Here is a 17,575-nt window from a genome sequence, read left to right as displayed (position 1 = left end):
GTAAATGTGTCCCAAATATAACTCTGAGGTATATGTATCACATGGTATTTCAGCTGACTAAGGTGTCTTCCAAACCTTACTTCGCCTGTATTAATTCAACCTCTGCTCCAACATTCAATTTCAAAATTTTAGATGATGACATTGTATTATCTTCGCTTTGTGGAAACATTACATTCAAAAACTAACAGATACAAATGGAGCTATGTCATTCTTGACATCCTGCACACATGTAACATTCGACCTTTTACAATGGGAGACAATTCAATGTGATGCACCTGACAGTTTGTGATTTTCAAACTGAAAGCGTCTCTTTTGAAATAAAAATGAATGAGTGATAAGAAACGAACCCTTCTTAAAATCCTCAAACGTGTCTACATTGGAATTCCTTTGCCGTAAATGTGTCTCAAATATAACTCTGAGGTATATGTATCACATGGTATTTCAGCTGACTAAATTGTCTTCCAAACCTTACTTCGCCTGTATTAATCCAACCTCTGCTCCAACATTCAATTTCAAAATTTTAGATGATGACATTGTATTATCTTCGCTTTGTGGAAACATTACATTCAAAAACTAAGAGATACAAATGGAGCCATGTCAATCTTGACATCCTGCACACATGTAGCATTCGACCTGTCAGAAGGGGAGACAATTCAATGTGAAGCACCTGACAGTTTGTGATTTTCAAACTGAAAGCGTCTCCTTTGAAATAAAAATGCATGAGTGATTAGAAACGAACCCTTGTTCAAATCCTCAAACGTGTCTACATTGGAATTCCTTTGCCGTAAATGTGTCCCAAATATAACTCTGAGGTATATGTATCACATGGTATTTCAGCTGACTAAGGTGTCTTCCAAACCTTACTTCGCCTGTATTAATTCAACCTCTGCTCCAACATTCAATTTCAAAATTTTAGATGATGACATTGTATTATCTTCGCTTTGTGGAAACATTACATTCAAAAACTAAGAGATACAAATGGAGCCATGTCAATCTTGACATCCTGCACACATGTAGCATTCGACCTGTCAGAAGGGGAGACAATTCAATGTGAAGCACCTGACAGTTTGTGATTTTCAAACTGAAAGCGTCTCCTTTGAAATAAAAATGAATGAGTGATAAGAAACGAACCCTTCTTAAAATCCTCAAACGTGTCTACATTGGAATTCCTTTGCCGTAAATGTGTCCCAAATATAACTCTGAGGTATATGTATCACATGGTATTTCAGCTGACTAAGGTGTCTTCCAAACCTTACTTCGCCTGTATTAATTCAACCTCTGCTCCAACATTCAATTTCAAAATTTTAGATGATGACATTGTATTATCTTCGCTTTGTGGAAACATTACATTCAAAAACTAAGAGATACAAATGGAGCTATGTCAATCTTGACATCCTGAAGACATGTAACATTCGACCATTTAGAAGGGAAGATCATTCAATGTGAAGCACCTGACAGTTTCCGATTTTTAAACGGAAACCATCTCCTTTGAAAGAAATATAAAAGAGTGGTAAGAAACGAACCCTTGTTCAAGTCCGCAAACGTGTCTACATTGGAATTCCTTTGCCGTAAATGTGTCCCAAATATAACTCTGAGGTATATGTATCACATGGTATTTCAGCTGACTAAGGTGTCTTCCAAACCTTACTTCGCCTGTATTAATTCAACCTCTGGTCCAACATTCAATTTCAAAATTTTAGATGATGACATTGTATTATCTTCGCTTTGTGGAAACATTACATTCAAAAACTAGGAGATACAAATGGAGCTATGCTATTCTTGACATCCTGCACACATGTAGCATTCGACCATTCAGAAGGGGAGACAAATCAATGTGAAGCACCTGACAGTTTGTGATTTTCAAACTGAAAGCGTCTCCTTTGAAATAAAAATGAATGAGTGATTAGAAACGAACCCTTCTTAAAATCCTCAAACGTGTCTACATTGGAATTCCTTTGCCGTAAATGTGTCTCAAATATAACTCTGAGGTATATGTATCACATGGTATTTCAGCTGACTAAGGTGTCTTCCAAACCTTACTTCGCCTGTATTAATTCAACCTCTGCTCCAACATTCAATTTCAAAATTTTAGATGATGACATTGTATTATCTTCGCTTTGTGGAAACATTACATTCAAAAACTAAGAGATACAAATGGAGCCATGTCAATCTTGACATCCTGCACACATGTAGCATTCGACCTGTCAGAAGGGGAGACAAATCAATGTGAAGCACCTGACAGTTTGTGATTTTCAAACTGAAAGCGTCTCCTTTGAAATAAAAATGCATGAGTGATTAGAAACGAACCCTTCTTAAAATCCTCAAACGTGTCTACATTGGAATTCCTTTGCCGTAAATGTGTCCCAAATATAACTCTGAGGTATATGTATCACATGGTATTTCAGCTGACTAAGGTGTCTTCCAAACCTTACTTCGCCTGTATTAATTCAACCTCTGCTCCAACATTCAATTTCAAAATTTTAGATGATGACATTGTATTATCTTCGGTTTGTGGAAACATTACATTCAAAAACTAGGAGATACAAATGGAGCTATGCTATTCTTGACATCCTGCACACATGTAGCATTCGACCTGTCAGAAGGGGAGACAAATCAATGTGAAGCACCTGACAGTTTGTGATTTTCAAACTGAAAGCGTCTCCTTTGAAATAAAAATGAATGAGTGATTAGAAACGAACCCTTCTTAAAATCCTCAAACGTGTCTACATTGGAATTCTTTTGCCGTAAATGTGTCCCAAATATAACTCTGAGGTATATGTATCACATGGTATTTCAGCTGACTAAATTGTCTTCCAAACCTTACTTCGCCTGTATTAATTCAACCTCTGCTCCAACATTCAATTTCAAAATTTTAGATGATGACATTGTATTATCTTCGCTTTGTGGAAACATTACATTCAAAAACTAAGAGATACAAATGGAGCCATGTCAATCTTGACATCCTGCACACATGTAGCATTCGACCTTTTAGAATGGGAGACAATTCAATGTGATGCACCTGACAGTTTGTGATTTTCAAACTGAAAGCGTCTCCTTTGAAATAAAAATGCATGAGTGATTAGAAACGAACCCTTCTTAAAATCCTCAAACGTGTCTACATTGGAATTCCTTTGCCGTAAATGTGTCCCAAATATAACTCTGAGGTATATGTATCACATGGTATTTCAGCTGACTAAGGTGTCTTCCAAACCTTACTTCGCCTGTATTAATTCAACCTCTGCTCCAACATTCAATTTCAAAATTTTAGATGATGACATTGTATTATCTTCGCTTTGTGGAAACATTACATTCAAAAACTAGGAGATACAAATGGAGCTATGCTATTCTTGACATCCTGCACACATGTAGCATTCGACCTGTCAGAAGGGGAGACAAATCAATGTGAAGCACCTGACAGTTTGTGATTTTCAAACTGAAAGCGTCTCCTTTGAAATAAAAATGAATGAGTGATTAGAAACGAACCCTTCTTAAAATCCTCAAACGTGTCTACATTGGAATTCCTTTGCCGTAAATGTGTCCCAAATATAACTCTGAGGTATATGTATCACATGGTATTTCAGCTGACTAAATTGTCTTCCAAACCTTACTTCGCCTGTATTAATTCAACCTCTGCTCCAACATTCAATTTCAAAATTTTAGATGATGACATTGTATTATCTTCGCTTTGTGGAAACATTACATTCAAAAACTAAGAGATACAAATGGAGCTATGTCATTCTTGACATCCTGAAGACATGTAACATTCGACCTTTTAGAATGGGAGACAATTCAATGTGATGCACCTGACAGTTTGTGATTTTCAAACTGAAAGCGTCTCCTTTGAAATAAAAATGAATGCGTGATAAGAAACGAACCCTTCTTAAAATCCTCAAACGTGTCTACATTGGAATTCCTTTGCCGTAAATGTGTCCCAAATATAACTCTGAGGTATATGTATCACATGGTATTTCAGCTGACTAAGGTGTCTTCCAAACCTTACTTCGCCTGTATTAATTCAACCTCTGCTCCAACATTCAATTTCAAAATTTTAGATGATGACATTGTATTATCTTCGCTTTGTGGAAACATTACATTCAAAAACTAAGAGATACAAATGGAGCTATGCTATTCTTGACATCCTGCACACATGTAGCATTCGACCTGTCAGAAGGGGAGACAAATCAATGTGAAGCACCTGACAGTTTGTGATTTTCAAACTGAAAGCGTCTCCTTTGAAATAAAAATGAATGAGTGATTAGAAACGAACCCTTCTTAAAATCCTCAAACGTGTCTACATTGGAATTCCTTTGCCGTAAATGTGTCCCAAATATAACTCTGAGGTATATGTATCACATGGTATTTCAGCTGACTAAATTGTCTTCCAAACCTTACTTCGCCTGTATTAATTCAACCTCTGCTCCAACATTCAATTTCAAAATTTTAGATGATGACATTGTATTATCTTCGCTTTGTGGAAACATTACATTCAAAAACTAAGAGATACAAATGGAGCCATGTCAATCTTGACATCCTGCACACATGTAGCATTCGACCTGTCAGAAGGGGAGACAATTCAATGTGAAGCACCTGACAGTTTGTGATTTTCAAACTGAAAGCGTCTCCTTTGAAATAAAAATGAATGAGTGATAAGAAACGAACCCTTGTTCAAATCCTCAAACGTGTCTACATTGGAATTCCTTTGCCGTAAATGTGTCCCAAATATAACTCTGAGGTATATGTATCACATGGTATTTCAGCTGACTAAGGTGTCTTCCAAACCTTACTTCGCCTGTATTAATTCAACCTCTGCTCCAACATTCAATTTCAAAATTTTAGATGATGACATTGTATTATCTTCGCTTTGTGGAAACATTACATTCAAAAACTAAGAGATACAAATGGAGCCATGTCAATCTTGACATCCTGCACACATGTAGCATTCGACCTGTCAGAAGGGGAGACAATTCAATGTGAAGCACCTGACAGTTTGTGATTTTCAAACTGAAAGCGTCTCCTTTGAAATAAAAATGAATGCGTGATAAGAAACGAACCCTTCTTAAAATCCTCAAACGTGTCTACATTGGAATTCCTTTGCCGTAAATGTGTCCCAAATATAACTCTGAGGTATATGTATCACATGGTATTTCAGCTAAGGTGTCTTCCAAACCTTACTTCGCCTGTATTAATTCAACCTCTGCTCCAACATTCAATTTCAAAATTTTAGATGATGACATTGTATTATCTTCGCTTTGTGGAAACATTACATTCAAAAACTAAGAGATACAAATGGAGCTATGTCAATCTTGACATCCTGAAGACATGTAACATTCGACCATTTAGAAGGGAAGATCATTCAATGTGAAGCACCTGACAGTTTCCGATTTTTAAACGGAAACCATCTCCTTTGAAAGAAATATAAAAGAGTGGTAAGAAACGAACCCTTGTTCAAGTCCGCAAACGTGTCTACATTGGAATTCGTTTGCCGTAAATGTGTCTCAAATATAACTCTGAGGTATATGTATCACATGGTATTTCAGCTGACTAAGGTGTCTTCCAAACCTTACTTCGCCTGTATTAATTCAACCTCTGCTCCAACATTCAATTTCAAAATTTTAGATGATGACATTGTATTATCTTCGCTTTGTGGAAACATTACATTCAAAAACTAAGAGATACAAATGGAGCCATGTCATTCTTGACATCCTGCGCACATGTAACATTTGACCTTTTAGAAGGGGAGATAATTCAATGTGAAGCACCTGACAGTTTGTGATTTTCAAACTGAAAGCGTCTCCTTTGAAAGAAATATGAAAGAGTGGTAAGAAACAAACCCTCGTTCAAGTCCGCAAACGTGTCTACATTGGAATTCCTTTGCCGTAAATGTGTCACAAATATAACTCTGAGTCAGTCAGCAGAAATACCATGTGATACATATACCTCAGAGTTTTTTGCTGGACACGTTTACAGCAAATCAACCCTAATGGAGACACGTTTGCGGATTTGAACAAGGAATTGGTGTCTTATCTCCCTTTTATTTTTTATTTTAAAGATCACTCTTTCAGTTTGAAAGTCGAAGAGTGTCAGGTGGTTCATGTTGAACCGCCTTCAAATCTGAGAGGTCCAATGCTTCCTGCCTGCAGGATGCCAAGATTAACATAGTTCCATTTCTATCTCTTAGTTTTGTAATGTAATGTTCCCACAAACCGAAGATAATACAATGTCATCATCTACAATCTTGAAATTGAATGTTGGAACAGATGTTGAATTAATAAAGATCATGAAGGTTTGGAAGACACCTCAGTCAGCTGAAATGCCATGTGATACATATCCCTGAGAGTTCTAGTTGGGACACGATTAGAGCAGATCAACCCTAATGTACTGTCATGTGCCTCACAGCGAAATATCCATTTTTCTGAGAAGTTATGGCTGCATCATGCGAAGAGAGACATAACCCCATTTCTATCTCATAGTTTTTGAATGTAATGTTTCCACAAACCGAAGATAATACAATGTCGTCATGTAAAATCTTGAAATTGAATGTTGGACCAGAGGTTGAATTTATATAGACGAAGTAAGGTTTGGAAGACACCTCAATCAGCTGAAATGCCATGTGATACATATACCTCAGAGTTTTAATCTGGACACGTTTACAGCAAATCAAGCCTCATGTAGACACGTTTGCGGGTTTGAACAAGAGATTCGTATCTTACCACCCTTTCATTTTTATTTCAAACAAGACTCTTTCAGTTCGAAAATCAGAGACTGACAGGTACTTTACATTCAATTATCCCCCTTTCTGAGAAGTCATGTCTGCATGATGGCAAGAGAGACATAACTCCACTTTGTATATATATGCCCTACAATCCGCTAGTTCCTGGTGTATTCCTTCGGGTGCTTTTAAAGCACACCTAAAGACATATTGGAAATCAGATGGACTAAATAATTTGCATTACAATATGCTTATAGCTAGACGCGAGTTTTTGGCTGATGGTAAACCAAGGACAGGTAACTCGCCTTTGTATTCTGAAATCAGCTAAGCGGGAATTTAGACAATTACAGCCCAAATAAAAAAGAAACGGGGATCTGATTTAAGTCGCGAATTAGAAAGGCGATCCGATGCTGACATAAGTACTTTCTTCAAATCAGTTCGCAAAATGAGGCATTAGAGTCCAGTTGTAATTGATAAATCTCAATGTTTGGTGATAAATGTGCAAATACACCCGAAGACATTTGTGAAATGTGGGGTGACTACTTTGCAGATTTAGCCAAACCTTATTACTCTCCATTATTTGACAGCAACTTATATCAAATGGGTATTAAAGGCAAAATGTGGCAGCTCCTATATCAAAGCTATACATCAAGCACTGCTTTTGTGCAATTTTGTGGTCTCAGATCAAACGAATATTTTATCGAGCCAGGTGTTGGGTTTTTCCTTGTTTTTATTAAAGGTCACATGCAACGTAAAACACAACTTTGCAGATTCTGGTACCTTTCGGTATGCACTTACCGAAACAAATCATAAAAAATGCCAATTCAACCTATAAAGTTGTAAAAAACGCGATGAAAAAAAGCCCGCGAAATCGGAGTTCAAATGTTTCACTAAACCCCCATGACGCATGCGCAGTGAATAGGTTCACGGAGCTTGAAACAGTATGCATACCCAGCGCCTGAGGTCGTGAGCAGTAGTCTAATCTTGGTTGTGTACACAAACAAATAAATAATCTACTCGTTACGTAAAACAACTTGTTGATTGTGGTAAGCAGTCTCTGTCACAGAGAGAGCTCAGTGTCTGGTTTATTCATACCTATATGTCTGTCTGCCTGTCTGCTAAAGACAACATGCAATTTACAGCTTCAATCATTGAAGCGTGCAATTTGAACTTAACACCTATCAGACTATACGACATAAAGAAAATAAATTGATTTATGACTCGTGCATCCGAGTCCCGTGTCTGCCACATTATGTAATTAGGCACGTGTGATACACATGACATGTTTTTATATCTGTGGGTTGCAAACAAACTACATTCATTTTTTTGGATGACTGGATCTGACAGAAACTGGTGCAAACTCTTGTCCGTTTCAAGTCCTGCTTTGTACTTGGACGAATGACAGATTCCAGCCACGCAGTAGTTTACCATCTCTACTGACATGATTTTTACTGGATTGAGCGCAAATTCAGAGAACATGTATTTTCCAAAGACAACATCTCTATATACATTCTTCATGGATAATGACTTCTTTTACTGTATATGATTATTCATAACAGTATATGAATCCATACTGAAACGACGCATCAAGACGCATCAAAAAGTCTCGGTTTAAACAGTAAAAATCTTAACCCTACTTCTTGTTAAAGTATGGAAAAGAATGATACTTTGGACAAGCTTTTACTGTTGTGAACTTTTACCCATTCCCATTTTACCCATTCAGGTAAAGATTATGATTTGGTAGATAGTACACAGATATTTTGCCAGATGCATTCAGGGTTTTAGTAAGCGTTTTTCCTCTGCTTCAGTCCTAGGTAACCTTGCATGGATGGATAGATAGATAAAAGTGGACTATTATTTCTTGGCAAGCTGTGTAACAGCAAGTGTGATTCTTCATTCAAAGATATTTTCTGTGTACATCTAGCCACCTTTCAAAATAGAACAGCTGCCTCACATAGTATATGTGATACACTTATTTAAACTAGTTTCAAATACCTCTTCAGTTATCTCAGTGACATTCACATTTTGGAAGGTTTCCATGTAAATCGTCATGGCGAAGAATAAAATGTAATTATTATTTGTATAAATGAATCTGAAACTGAAGGATGGGTTTCTCAAGTGTGTGTAAGACAAGACATGAATAGATATCACCTGACCCACAATTTTTTGGTGTACATAGATTGTATTGTTTGATGTATTTTTACCCAAAATTTAGAGATATATTAGTGTTTTGTGTACAAATCAGCTCAAGGGGAAAATTCTGAAAATACTGCAAACTCTGCAAAAGATATTGTAATGATTATGACTGCCATATAATTCTGCAGTGTGAACACTATATGGACAACAGAAATAACTTCTTTTGAAAACTCATAGATCGCCTTGATGTGGATATTTATTTACAAATAGAATTACTGTCTGAAGATGAAATGTTGTCACAGTTTTCTGGGGGTGAACTACCAATAACTAATGATATTAATGAAATGTCATGGAGATGCATGGTTGTCCTCTTCTGTAAATACTTATATTCCTTGCTTCCCTCTCTAAACTTTGAATTTGAGACCTTTCTGTTTTTTTCTTTGTACATATGATATAACTATATATGACTATATGAATGTATTGTAGATATATTGTGGTGATAATGTTGCTGTAGATATTTATGCATATGTTTACAATGATCTTTGAACTGCAGTCTGGAGGAAATAAAGAGATTCATTGATTGATTCATTCATTCATTCACGCACAAAAGTTAAGCGCCACCCACTATTTTTGTGATCTGCTACTTCAGATACCCAAAGGTAACTATTATACCGAGATCGGTGCCTGCCATTGACATCACTGGTTTGATTATGTTTGGCAACTAAACAGGTGATGACGCTGTGATGACGACCCATTTGCCTTGCAATGGCCCTGCATGACATGCCAGCACTTTTCATGCCTATCATCTGCCATGTCTCAGTGGTAGTTAACTTTCTCCTCACCATGACTGATTTTCTAACTCTTAAGTGAAAGGAGAATCTCACAACAGACCGATGTAACCAAGTGTGTGAAACTTGATTTTCAAGATTCAGATGGTAGGGAGGGAAATGGAGTTGCACGTGCAGAACGTTTTCCTTGTCATCTCTTAACAATCTTAGTTTAAGAATCTATCTACTTATAGTTTGTATTTCTGATCTCCAGCGGTGAATTCAAGAGACTATGAAAATTTGCGCTTGTTTGCCTGTGGTTTATTCAACCTCAGTATGGGGATTCAAATAGATGCCTTCAGATGGCGATATGGAATTACTTTGACATTGTGGGAAGGGAGAAGGGGACACAATTTTGATCTCGCTTATACAACTTTTGTCACAGATCTTCTAAAGTTAACTGTTATATGCTCCATTCAATGGAAGTCAGGTTAGTCGTGTGCTACCTCTTCAGTGCACATTTAAAGGAAAAACAACTTCTAATCATCCTTTGGGTGGGTGTGTGCATGTGTGGTTTGCTTCTGTAATTGTTTAAAACACATCTATTATTCCATTTGATGATATCTTGAACTGAACTGGAGGTATTCTGAAATGAATTATATATTTCCAAAAGAGATAATATTTTCCTTCCCTACTGGTATCTGTATCAGTTTTCATTTTATAAATTTTACATGTCAGTAATTACCAGAATTGAGGATTTCTATACAAGAATTGAAGATATTTTGAATTAATTTCTAAACCAATTATGCACACTATGATCGCAATTGTTTTATTGATATCTTAAACACATTTGGAGATATTACGAAATATCTTAAAACATCACTGATTTCATTAAATAGAAGACACATTCTAAAATTTCTTAATAAATGTGAAAATACCTTGCCATATGACCGAAAGCTATGAATACACAATGCCATTCAGAAAAACATCACATGTAACATATGCTATATTTGGTACTACACTTTCTCAGTTAAGTACAGATTCTAGAACTAGTAACTACTTTTTCCTTTTTTAGAGTCCCATCTGGGATTTGAACCCACATTCTCAGTCAGACACCTAATTCAGAGATGCCAAACCCAAAGTGTTGCAAATAGTAGTTTCAACGTTTAAAATTAGTAGTTTGGCCATAAAATTAGTAGCCAACAAAATCATGATGGATTCTGAGAAAAAAATTAATGATATTACAGTCATGTGGTGAAATTATTTGCGCCAAAACTAAATGTGTCAAACCGCAAAGGTATTTAAATCAGCTTATGTTTGTTACTTGCAATCATTGCAGTTCAAGTATGTCACTATATTTGATGAATGGAAGGTACGCGAACTCTGAAAATGTATTTCATCGTTGAAAACCTATGTTTTTGTCAATATATCCAAATTTTAATGAATTTTATTCAAATTTCGTAGGATTTCTAGTGGAATAGTATTGACATAGTTCGAAGTTAAAATTCCTAGTGACTACGATAAAATCATGGTTGGCATCTCTGCTAATTACCTACACTTAAAGTCACCCATCTCACCCACTCAGCCACTGTGGCTTCCATAAAATATTAAGTCTTCTACTTCTTTGAGGGAATCTATAGCGAATTCTTGCCTTTACATAAGTTGCAGATCCATAAAAATTGTCATCATTCAACTGGAGGTCTAGATCGAACACTTCGAGTACCCCTCCAAAAAGAATAAATTCACATGGCTCCCAATGCTGAAATGTATGAATACACAAAGAAGCAAGAATTTGGAAAATGTCTTATATTAATTCCAAGGACAGTTATCATCCATCTTAACCAATGATTATCCAAATTTGCACAAATTAGAATGAATGTAAATAAAAGCCAACTCAAACTACATGTTTCATAATTTGATGGTCAAATATTGCACAACTCAAATCAAGTAATTTTAAATTACTCTGAATCATATTCCAATATCATATTATACTATTACACAGTGAAAAATACATTCATAACCAACAGTACAAATGCTCAGGTGGTTAGAATCTTGACTGTGCCTTCAGAATGAAAGAGCCTAATAAGGTGCTGGCAGCACAATCTCACCAACTGGAAAAATTAAGCTACTGCTATAATAATGTTGCATTATTGTGACAGTATTCCAATATTTAAGAAATATGTGATGGATATATGAACAAGGAAGACATGGACCAAAATAAAGGCTGTAAGCAGTTGTTAAAACTTATTTTCAGTCCAGTATTTTCCTTTGTTGAAAACTGAAAGAAATACAAGGTAGTTATTGTCCACAACAATTTTACACCGCTAACCACTGTACTTGATAAAAAAATGTTGAACACAATTTTATTATTTTGCAGATGAAAGAGGAAGTACAAGAATCCCATATTCAAACAATAGAGAGTGTTACAAAATTGTCAAACCAAATATCTCAAGTGGCTTTAAATATTTAATACATAAGTCATTCATAGGTGCTTCTGCAGCATCATTCAAAACAAATTTAATATAAAAAAGGAATCATAGGTATAAAATGTTTTTCAAGCAAATATGTGCTCGATGGCAAGACAGCCAATAAATAATGCAGAAATATAAAATAATAACACATGGAACAGACTTCCATGATTTCATTTCTTTCATTTATGTATCCACTTCAGGTCGGAAGACTTGTGATAATTTTCTTGTGTGAAGTTTGGCTGAAACACATGCATAGCTGCGGATGTCACATAAGTCGGATTCAATTTGTTGCCACTCATTTCTACACATGTCAAGTTTACACACAACATTGTAACGATATATGCGAAAAGGAGATCTTTGGTATTCCGTTGTACCACAAGCATAGAGAGATCCATTTACTTGCATTAAGGACACATTGTACATTTCCTCAGGCAGATCTGGTCCTTGTCTCCATTTATTTTCTGGAATGTTGTATATTTCTACTGACTTCAATGCTTCCCTATTTATTGTAAGAGTCAGATGGGAGTATACTTGACCTCCTGCTACAAAAATGTCATCATCGACTACATGTGCTCCAAAATTGAACCTTGGAGTTGGCATGCCTGCAAGTGAAGTCCAGTCGAAACGTCTCGGGTCAAATTTCATGACCACATTGTGAGCTCCTACACCAGTTCTTCCACCCAACAAGAAGATTTCACCTCTGTATGCAACAGCACACAAATCTACAAGAGTTGTTGGCATCATTCCAACATAGTTCCATCTATTTTTCACAATATCGTAACATTCCACTATTTCAGTTGGGTGTTGGTTGACTGTAAGCCCACCAAAGCTATAAATCTTTCCATCAAGATATACAAGAGAAAAGTTTGATTTGGGAAAAAGCATTGGTGCTTTAGCAATCCATTTGTTATGGTCATTATCATACTGATAGAAGTCTTTTCTTACTGATTCTTCATCATCAAAATCATCAAAGGAGTCATCTGAAGGTGTTTCTCCATAGTTTTCATGATAAATATAATTGCCACCTGCAGCATAGTTGATGTTGTCTTCCGTCACACAAACAGCTGGGTCTTCAACGCAGTAATAACCACTGCGGTCATCTGTCTCTGGGAATGTTTCCATCAGGAATGCTTCACGAGTTAATGGATTGTAACAGTTAATGGATGGTTTACTTTGATCAATACCACCAATAAAGAGAATGCAGTGTTCCGGTTGAATCATTCCTGATCTCAGGCACAACCCAAAGTTGTATTCACCATCATATGTTTCAGGGCATTGTTCAAAGTCTTTGAGGTCATCCAACAGTTCTGCACATTTTTTTGACTGTTTCACCAATATATTTGAGGCAATGTTTTCTTGGATATATTTCACTGTAAGAAGCCCTAACCTGACTAAGGGCAACATGTCTCCGAGGTATTCTTTTCTACTTTCTATTTCATGATAGATCCACAAAATCAGAGCTTCATAAACAATTTCTTCCTTCTCTACATTCAGTTCATCGGATGATATGATTTCTGAGACTTTTTCATGGGACAGTGATAGGAATTCTTCAGTTTTATACACATCACAGAAATTCTTCTCAATAAACTCTCTAGCCTTAACTCTAAGCTCCTCACAGCTATGAATGTGGGCAAAGTAGTATATTCCAACACAGTTATTCACATCTAACTGAAGTTCCATAAATTTGGCACATGCTTTTTGTACTGGCAAAATCTGAAAGAGAGATGCAGTGGCAAGAAGATTTTGTGCATTTCCACGTGTAATTTCAAGATTACCAGTATATGCATAGTTGATGATTTGTGACACAGACTTTGGGTCAACTTCATGAAGGAGTATCTGTCTTTGTCGGCTTTCAGTCAAGTTGGTAGTAAACATAGCTTTGAAGTAAGGGCTTGTTGCAGCAAGAACATTTCTGTGAGCTGGGATGCGTGCATCTTGAACACATATTACTACATCTATAAGCTGTCTGTCATCAAACATACTTTTCAACTCTTCAAGGACAGAACCATGATGAGCATCATTTTCATAACTCATAGATTCCATTGTGTCTTTCAGCGAAAACTGCAGCCAGTTTATGACTCTTTTCTTTACATTTCTGAAACAAAGATAAAAACATTGATGTACTATTAGCCAATTTGTTGTCATTGCCAAGAGAATTTTGTGCTAAGAAATATGTCCATTTTGGACAATGACACAGCTAGAAGATATTATATCTCAATGTTTACCTGTGATCATTGGGTGCATTGGAAATTTAATTGATTTCCAATTTACCTAATAATGTTAGCATTGGTCTAACATTTTTATATCTTTAAGAATCTTGACACCCATGTTAACTTCATGTTAGTGTGACCATGCTGGGTGCTTACATATCACACAAGGGGGCATCCAGTTCATTTTTGTATTCTGTGAGTTTCTATATAATAAAACACATGGAGCAGCCTCACAGTTTAGCTTCCCTCTCCGTCTGTGCTCACACCCACACTCTTTGTCTTAAACTCTCACGCTCGCTCCCTTTCTCTCAACAGTTGATCTTTCACTCTGGACCAATGCTGGGGCGACCCTTGTCCTGAGTGCCTTAAAGATCAACTAAATTCAATTTTTTGGTACTCTTTTTACCACTGTATATGAAAGACTTCTGGTTAGTCATAAACGGAACACCATTCTTTTTTAGAAAAAACTTGTGGTTAATTAAAACCAAGCACATAAAAGTTGCTAAAAAGACGTCTGCTTCTGTCTCACCCGCAAACGAAACCACAGACAGGTTACGTAGCTCTGTTGCAAGAGCCCTACAGTGATGTCATAGAAGGAAAGATTTTCAGATAGTTGTATAGAAAATGTGCAGGAAGCTCATCATTTTGCTGATTTCTCGACGTCAAAGACATGCCAAATTGTTGTGTTGCTGTCAATTGTTCCTTGGGGTCGGGTGATGGTGTCACTATGCACAGATTTCCACCGGACCCCACAGTTTGTGCTTAAATTGGTTGTTTGTGTGTGTGAAGCAAGTGTTGTGGAAGCCTGTGGTCTATAATAAATCGGATGGTTCGGCCCCTACCACGCTTCCAGGATAGAAAATGGAGTTCAAGTTTCATCGAGTTTATATAATGAAGACTGCTTACTAGACATTGCTGACCAAAAGGATTTTCCATGAATAAAACGCTTTCTTCCTCAGACGTGAAGTTGTGGTCGAAGTGGCAATATTATCGTAAGTAATATTAGATCGACCCCTGCCTAGATTCCAAGAGTGAAATTGTTATGTTATAAGCAATGTCATGCAGAATCCTATTGTCCATCAATATAGTACATATTTTACTACCAGTAGAAAGTAATTTTGATTTTGTAAGTCGGTGAAAACAAACTTAAATAGCATTCATTCTCATACAGTGCAGCGCCATTTTTGAAAATCGTGAAGTCACAGACTAAGTCCATTTGAATTAATGAGATTATGGTTTGTTTTCATCAAGTTAGAAAATCAAAACTACATAAATATGTATTTGAATCATGACCAAAAGGCGTTTGCATGACTCAACCAGTAACGTAACATAAGCGAGGTCGGGGTTGAAGTGAAAATACTGTGCAATGAATTTCTACACTTGCTAAATTTACTTGGTTTGTAACGTTCATTCATCAGTATGTAGACACTTGTCAATATACGTCTTTATACTTGGTCTCATAATCCTAATTACTTTATTGTCATACTTGTATGCATTTTGATACTTAATAAAAAGAAGCCATCTGCGAATGTATAATAGGAAGGTAATATCTAGACATGTTATAGTTTGCCTATATGAATCATAAATTGCACGCATGCCCTAGTGTATGTCGTCTGCATCATTACAACTTCACAACGATAACAATGATTCTGTTGAAAGGTACAACTTAATAAAAACAAAACTTTTAATAGATATATTAAAATTAAAACAAATTAAAGTTATAGGAGCAATGTCAGGCTATTACCTTGTTCGAGGAATGTATCCATCAATATCCACAAAAACAAGTGATATATAATTCATCTGCAGATTTCCCAAGTGATGTGTCTGTTAACAATCTAATATACGAAATGTATCCTTTCAGGTTTTTCACATTGCTGTATAGTCTCATTGGTCACCCAAGATAGCACACCTGGCAACTAATTGCATAATGTGCGTCATTCTTTTAACCAAGAGTCATCAGAAGATGACATATCCCCCCGGCCCCCACATATTTGAAAGGACAAATGATCCGACAATTACTTGTGTTTTTAGACCAAGTCTGAATTGTTTCCATGGGATTCATGAAAAATATAAATGCCAAATATCTGTAATCAGAAAAAGTCACCATTTCAAGATCTGTCTCGTATATCTGCCAAGGTCTTTTGAAAGATATGAAATGGTTTTCGAGTAGTGCTCCAGAAACGAAGTCAGCAACATGTTCATGGAATAGTAACAATACATCATAAAAACCTGTAAATAGCAAAAGGCACCACTTTGGGGTCTGCCACACATATCTACCAAGTTTTACTGACAGATATTGAGAAGTTTTGGAGTTCTGCTTCGGAAATGAAACACACCTCTCACTTTTTAGAGTAAGTAAAAAATGTTTCCATGGAAACTGAGAAAATGATCAATCACTAAAACCTGTAAGTAGCAAAAGGCACCACTTTAGGTTCCGACTGATAAATTTACCACAAGTTTTGCACAAAAATATTAAACAGTTTTTGAGTTCTGTTCCGGAAATGAAGCCCAATCCCTCCAGTCCGAAATGTTTCCATGGAAACTGAGAAAATAATAAATCACAAAAACCTGTACAGAGCAAAAGGCACCACTCTGGGGTCTGCCACATATATCTACCAAGTTTTGCAGAAAAATACTGAACGGTTTTTGAGTTCTGCTCCGGAAACGAAGCCCGCCCCACCATTCCACTAACACCAAAATGTTCAATGGAAAAACAAAAAAATAAAAATGCCCAAAGTCTGTAAACAGCAAAAGGCACAACTATAGGTTGAGATCATTACATCTATCAAGTTTGGTGTAAAAATATTGAACGGTTTCTGAGTTTTGCTCCGGAAACAAAATGATTACGGACGGACGGACGGACGGACGGACGGACGGACGGACGGACGGACGGACAAACGAGACGTTGACTATATCCCCCCGCATAACATGCCTGGAGGATAAAAAGTAATTTAGTTAGCCAGTAATGAGCAATCAATCAATGTATTTTCGGTTAATCCTTTGAAAGAAGGGTGTTGTTTTTACATAGACACATACACAACAGAGTACATTCAGTTTAGATTTGTAAATGTACATACATAAACAACACCTTTTGACAAATCAACATTGAAATCCGTATAAAAGTAATTAATCAATCAGCGTGTTATCGGTTAATCCTTTGATCGATCCAGACACAAGAAATGCCAAATGGGGACCTTGGGTTGTCGGGTAATCTAAGTGGCATTATCACTAATTATACCTGTTATAAATTCATTAACCGAGCATCAAGTGAATGACAAATAA

The 17,575-nt window shown here is 36.4% G+C and overlaps 1 protein-coding gene across 1 annotated transcript in view; it reads right to left on the bottom strand.

The window, feature by feature from the left end:
* Positions 1-11,403: 11,403 nt before the first annotated feature.
* LOC137294173 (kelch repeat and BTB domain-containing protein 8-like) overlaps positions 11,404-17,575 on the bottom strand; it is a 30,312-nt gene continuing 24,140 nt past the window's right edge. The window contains exon 2 of the mRNA XM_067825161.1: positions 11,404-14,178. Within this exon, the coding sequence (XP_067681262.1) occupies positions 12,267-14,126 (1,860 nt within the window). The 5' untranslated portion in view covers positions 14,127-14,178 and the 3' untranslated portion in view covers positions 11,404-12,266. The remainder of the gene's footprint in view (positions 14,179-17,575) is intronic.

The sequence above is a fragment of the Haliotis asinina genome, chromosome 8 (assembly GCF_037392515.1).
Source record: "Haliotis asinina isolate JCU_RB_2024 chromosome 8, JCU_Hal_asi_v2, whole genome shotgun sequence".
In the NCBI taxonomy this organism is placed as follows: Eukaryota; Metazoa; Mollusca; class Gastropoda; order Lepetellida; family Haliotidae; genus Haliotis; species Haliotis asinina.
This window is presented reverse-complemented; position numbering and strand designations above follow the sequence as displayed.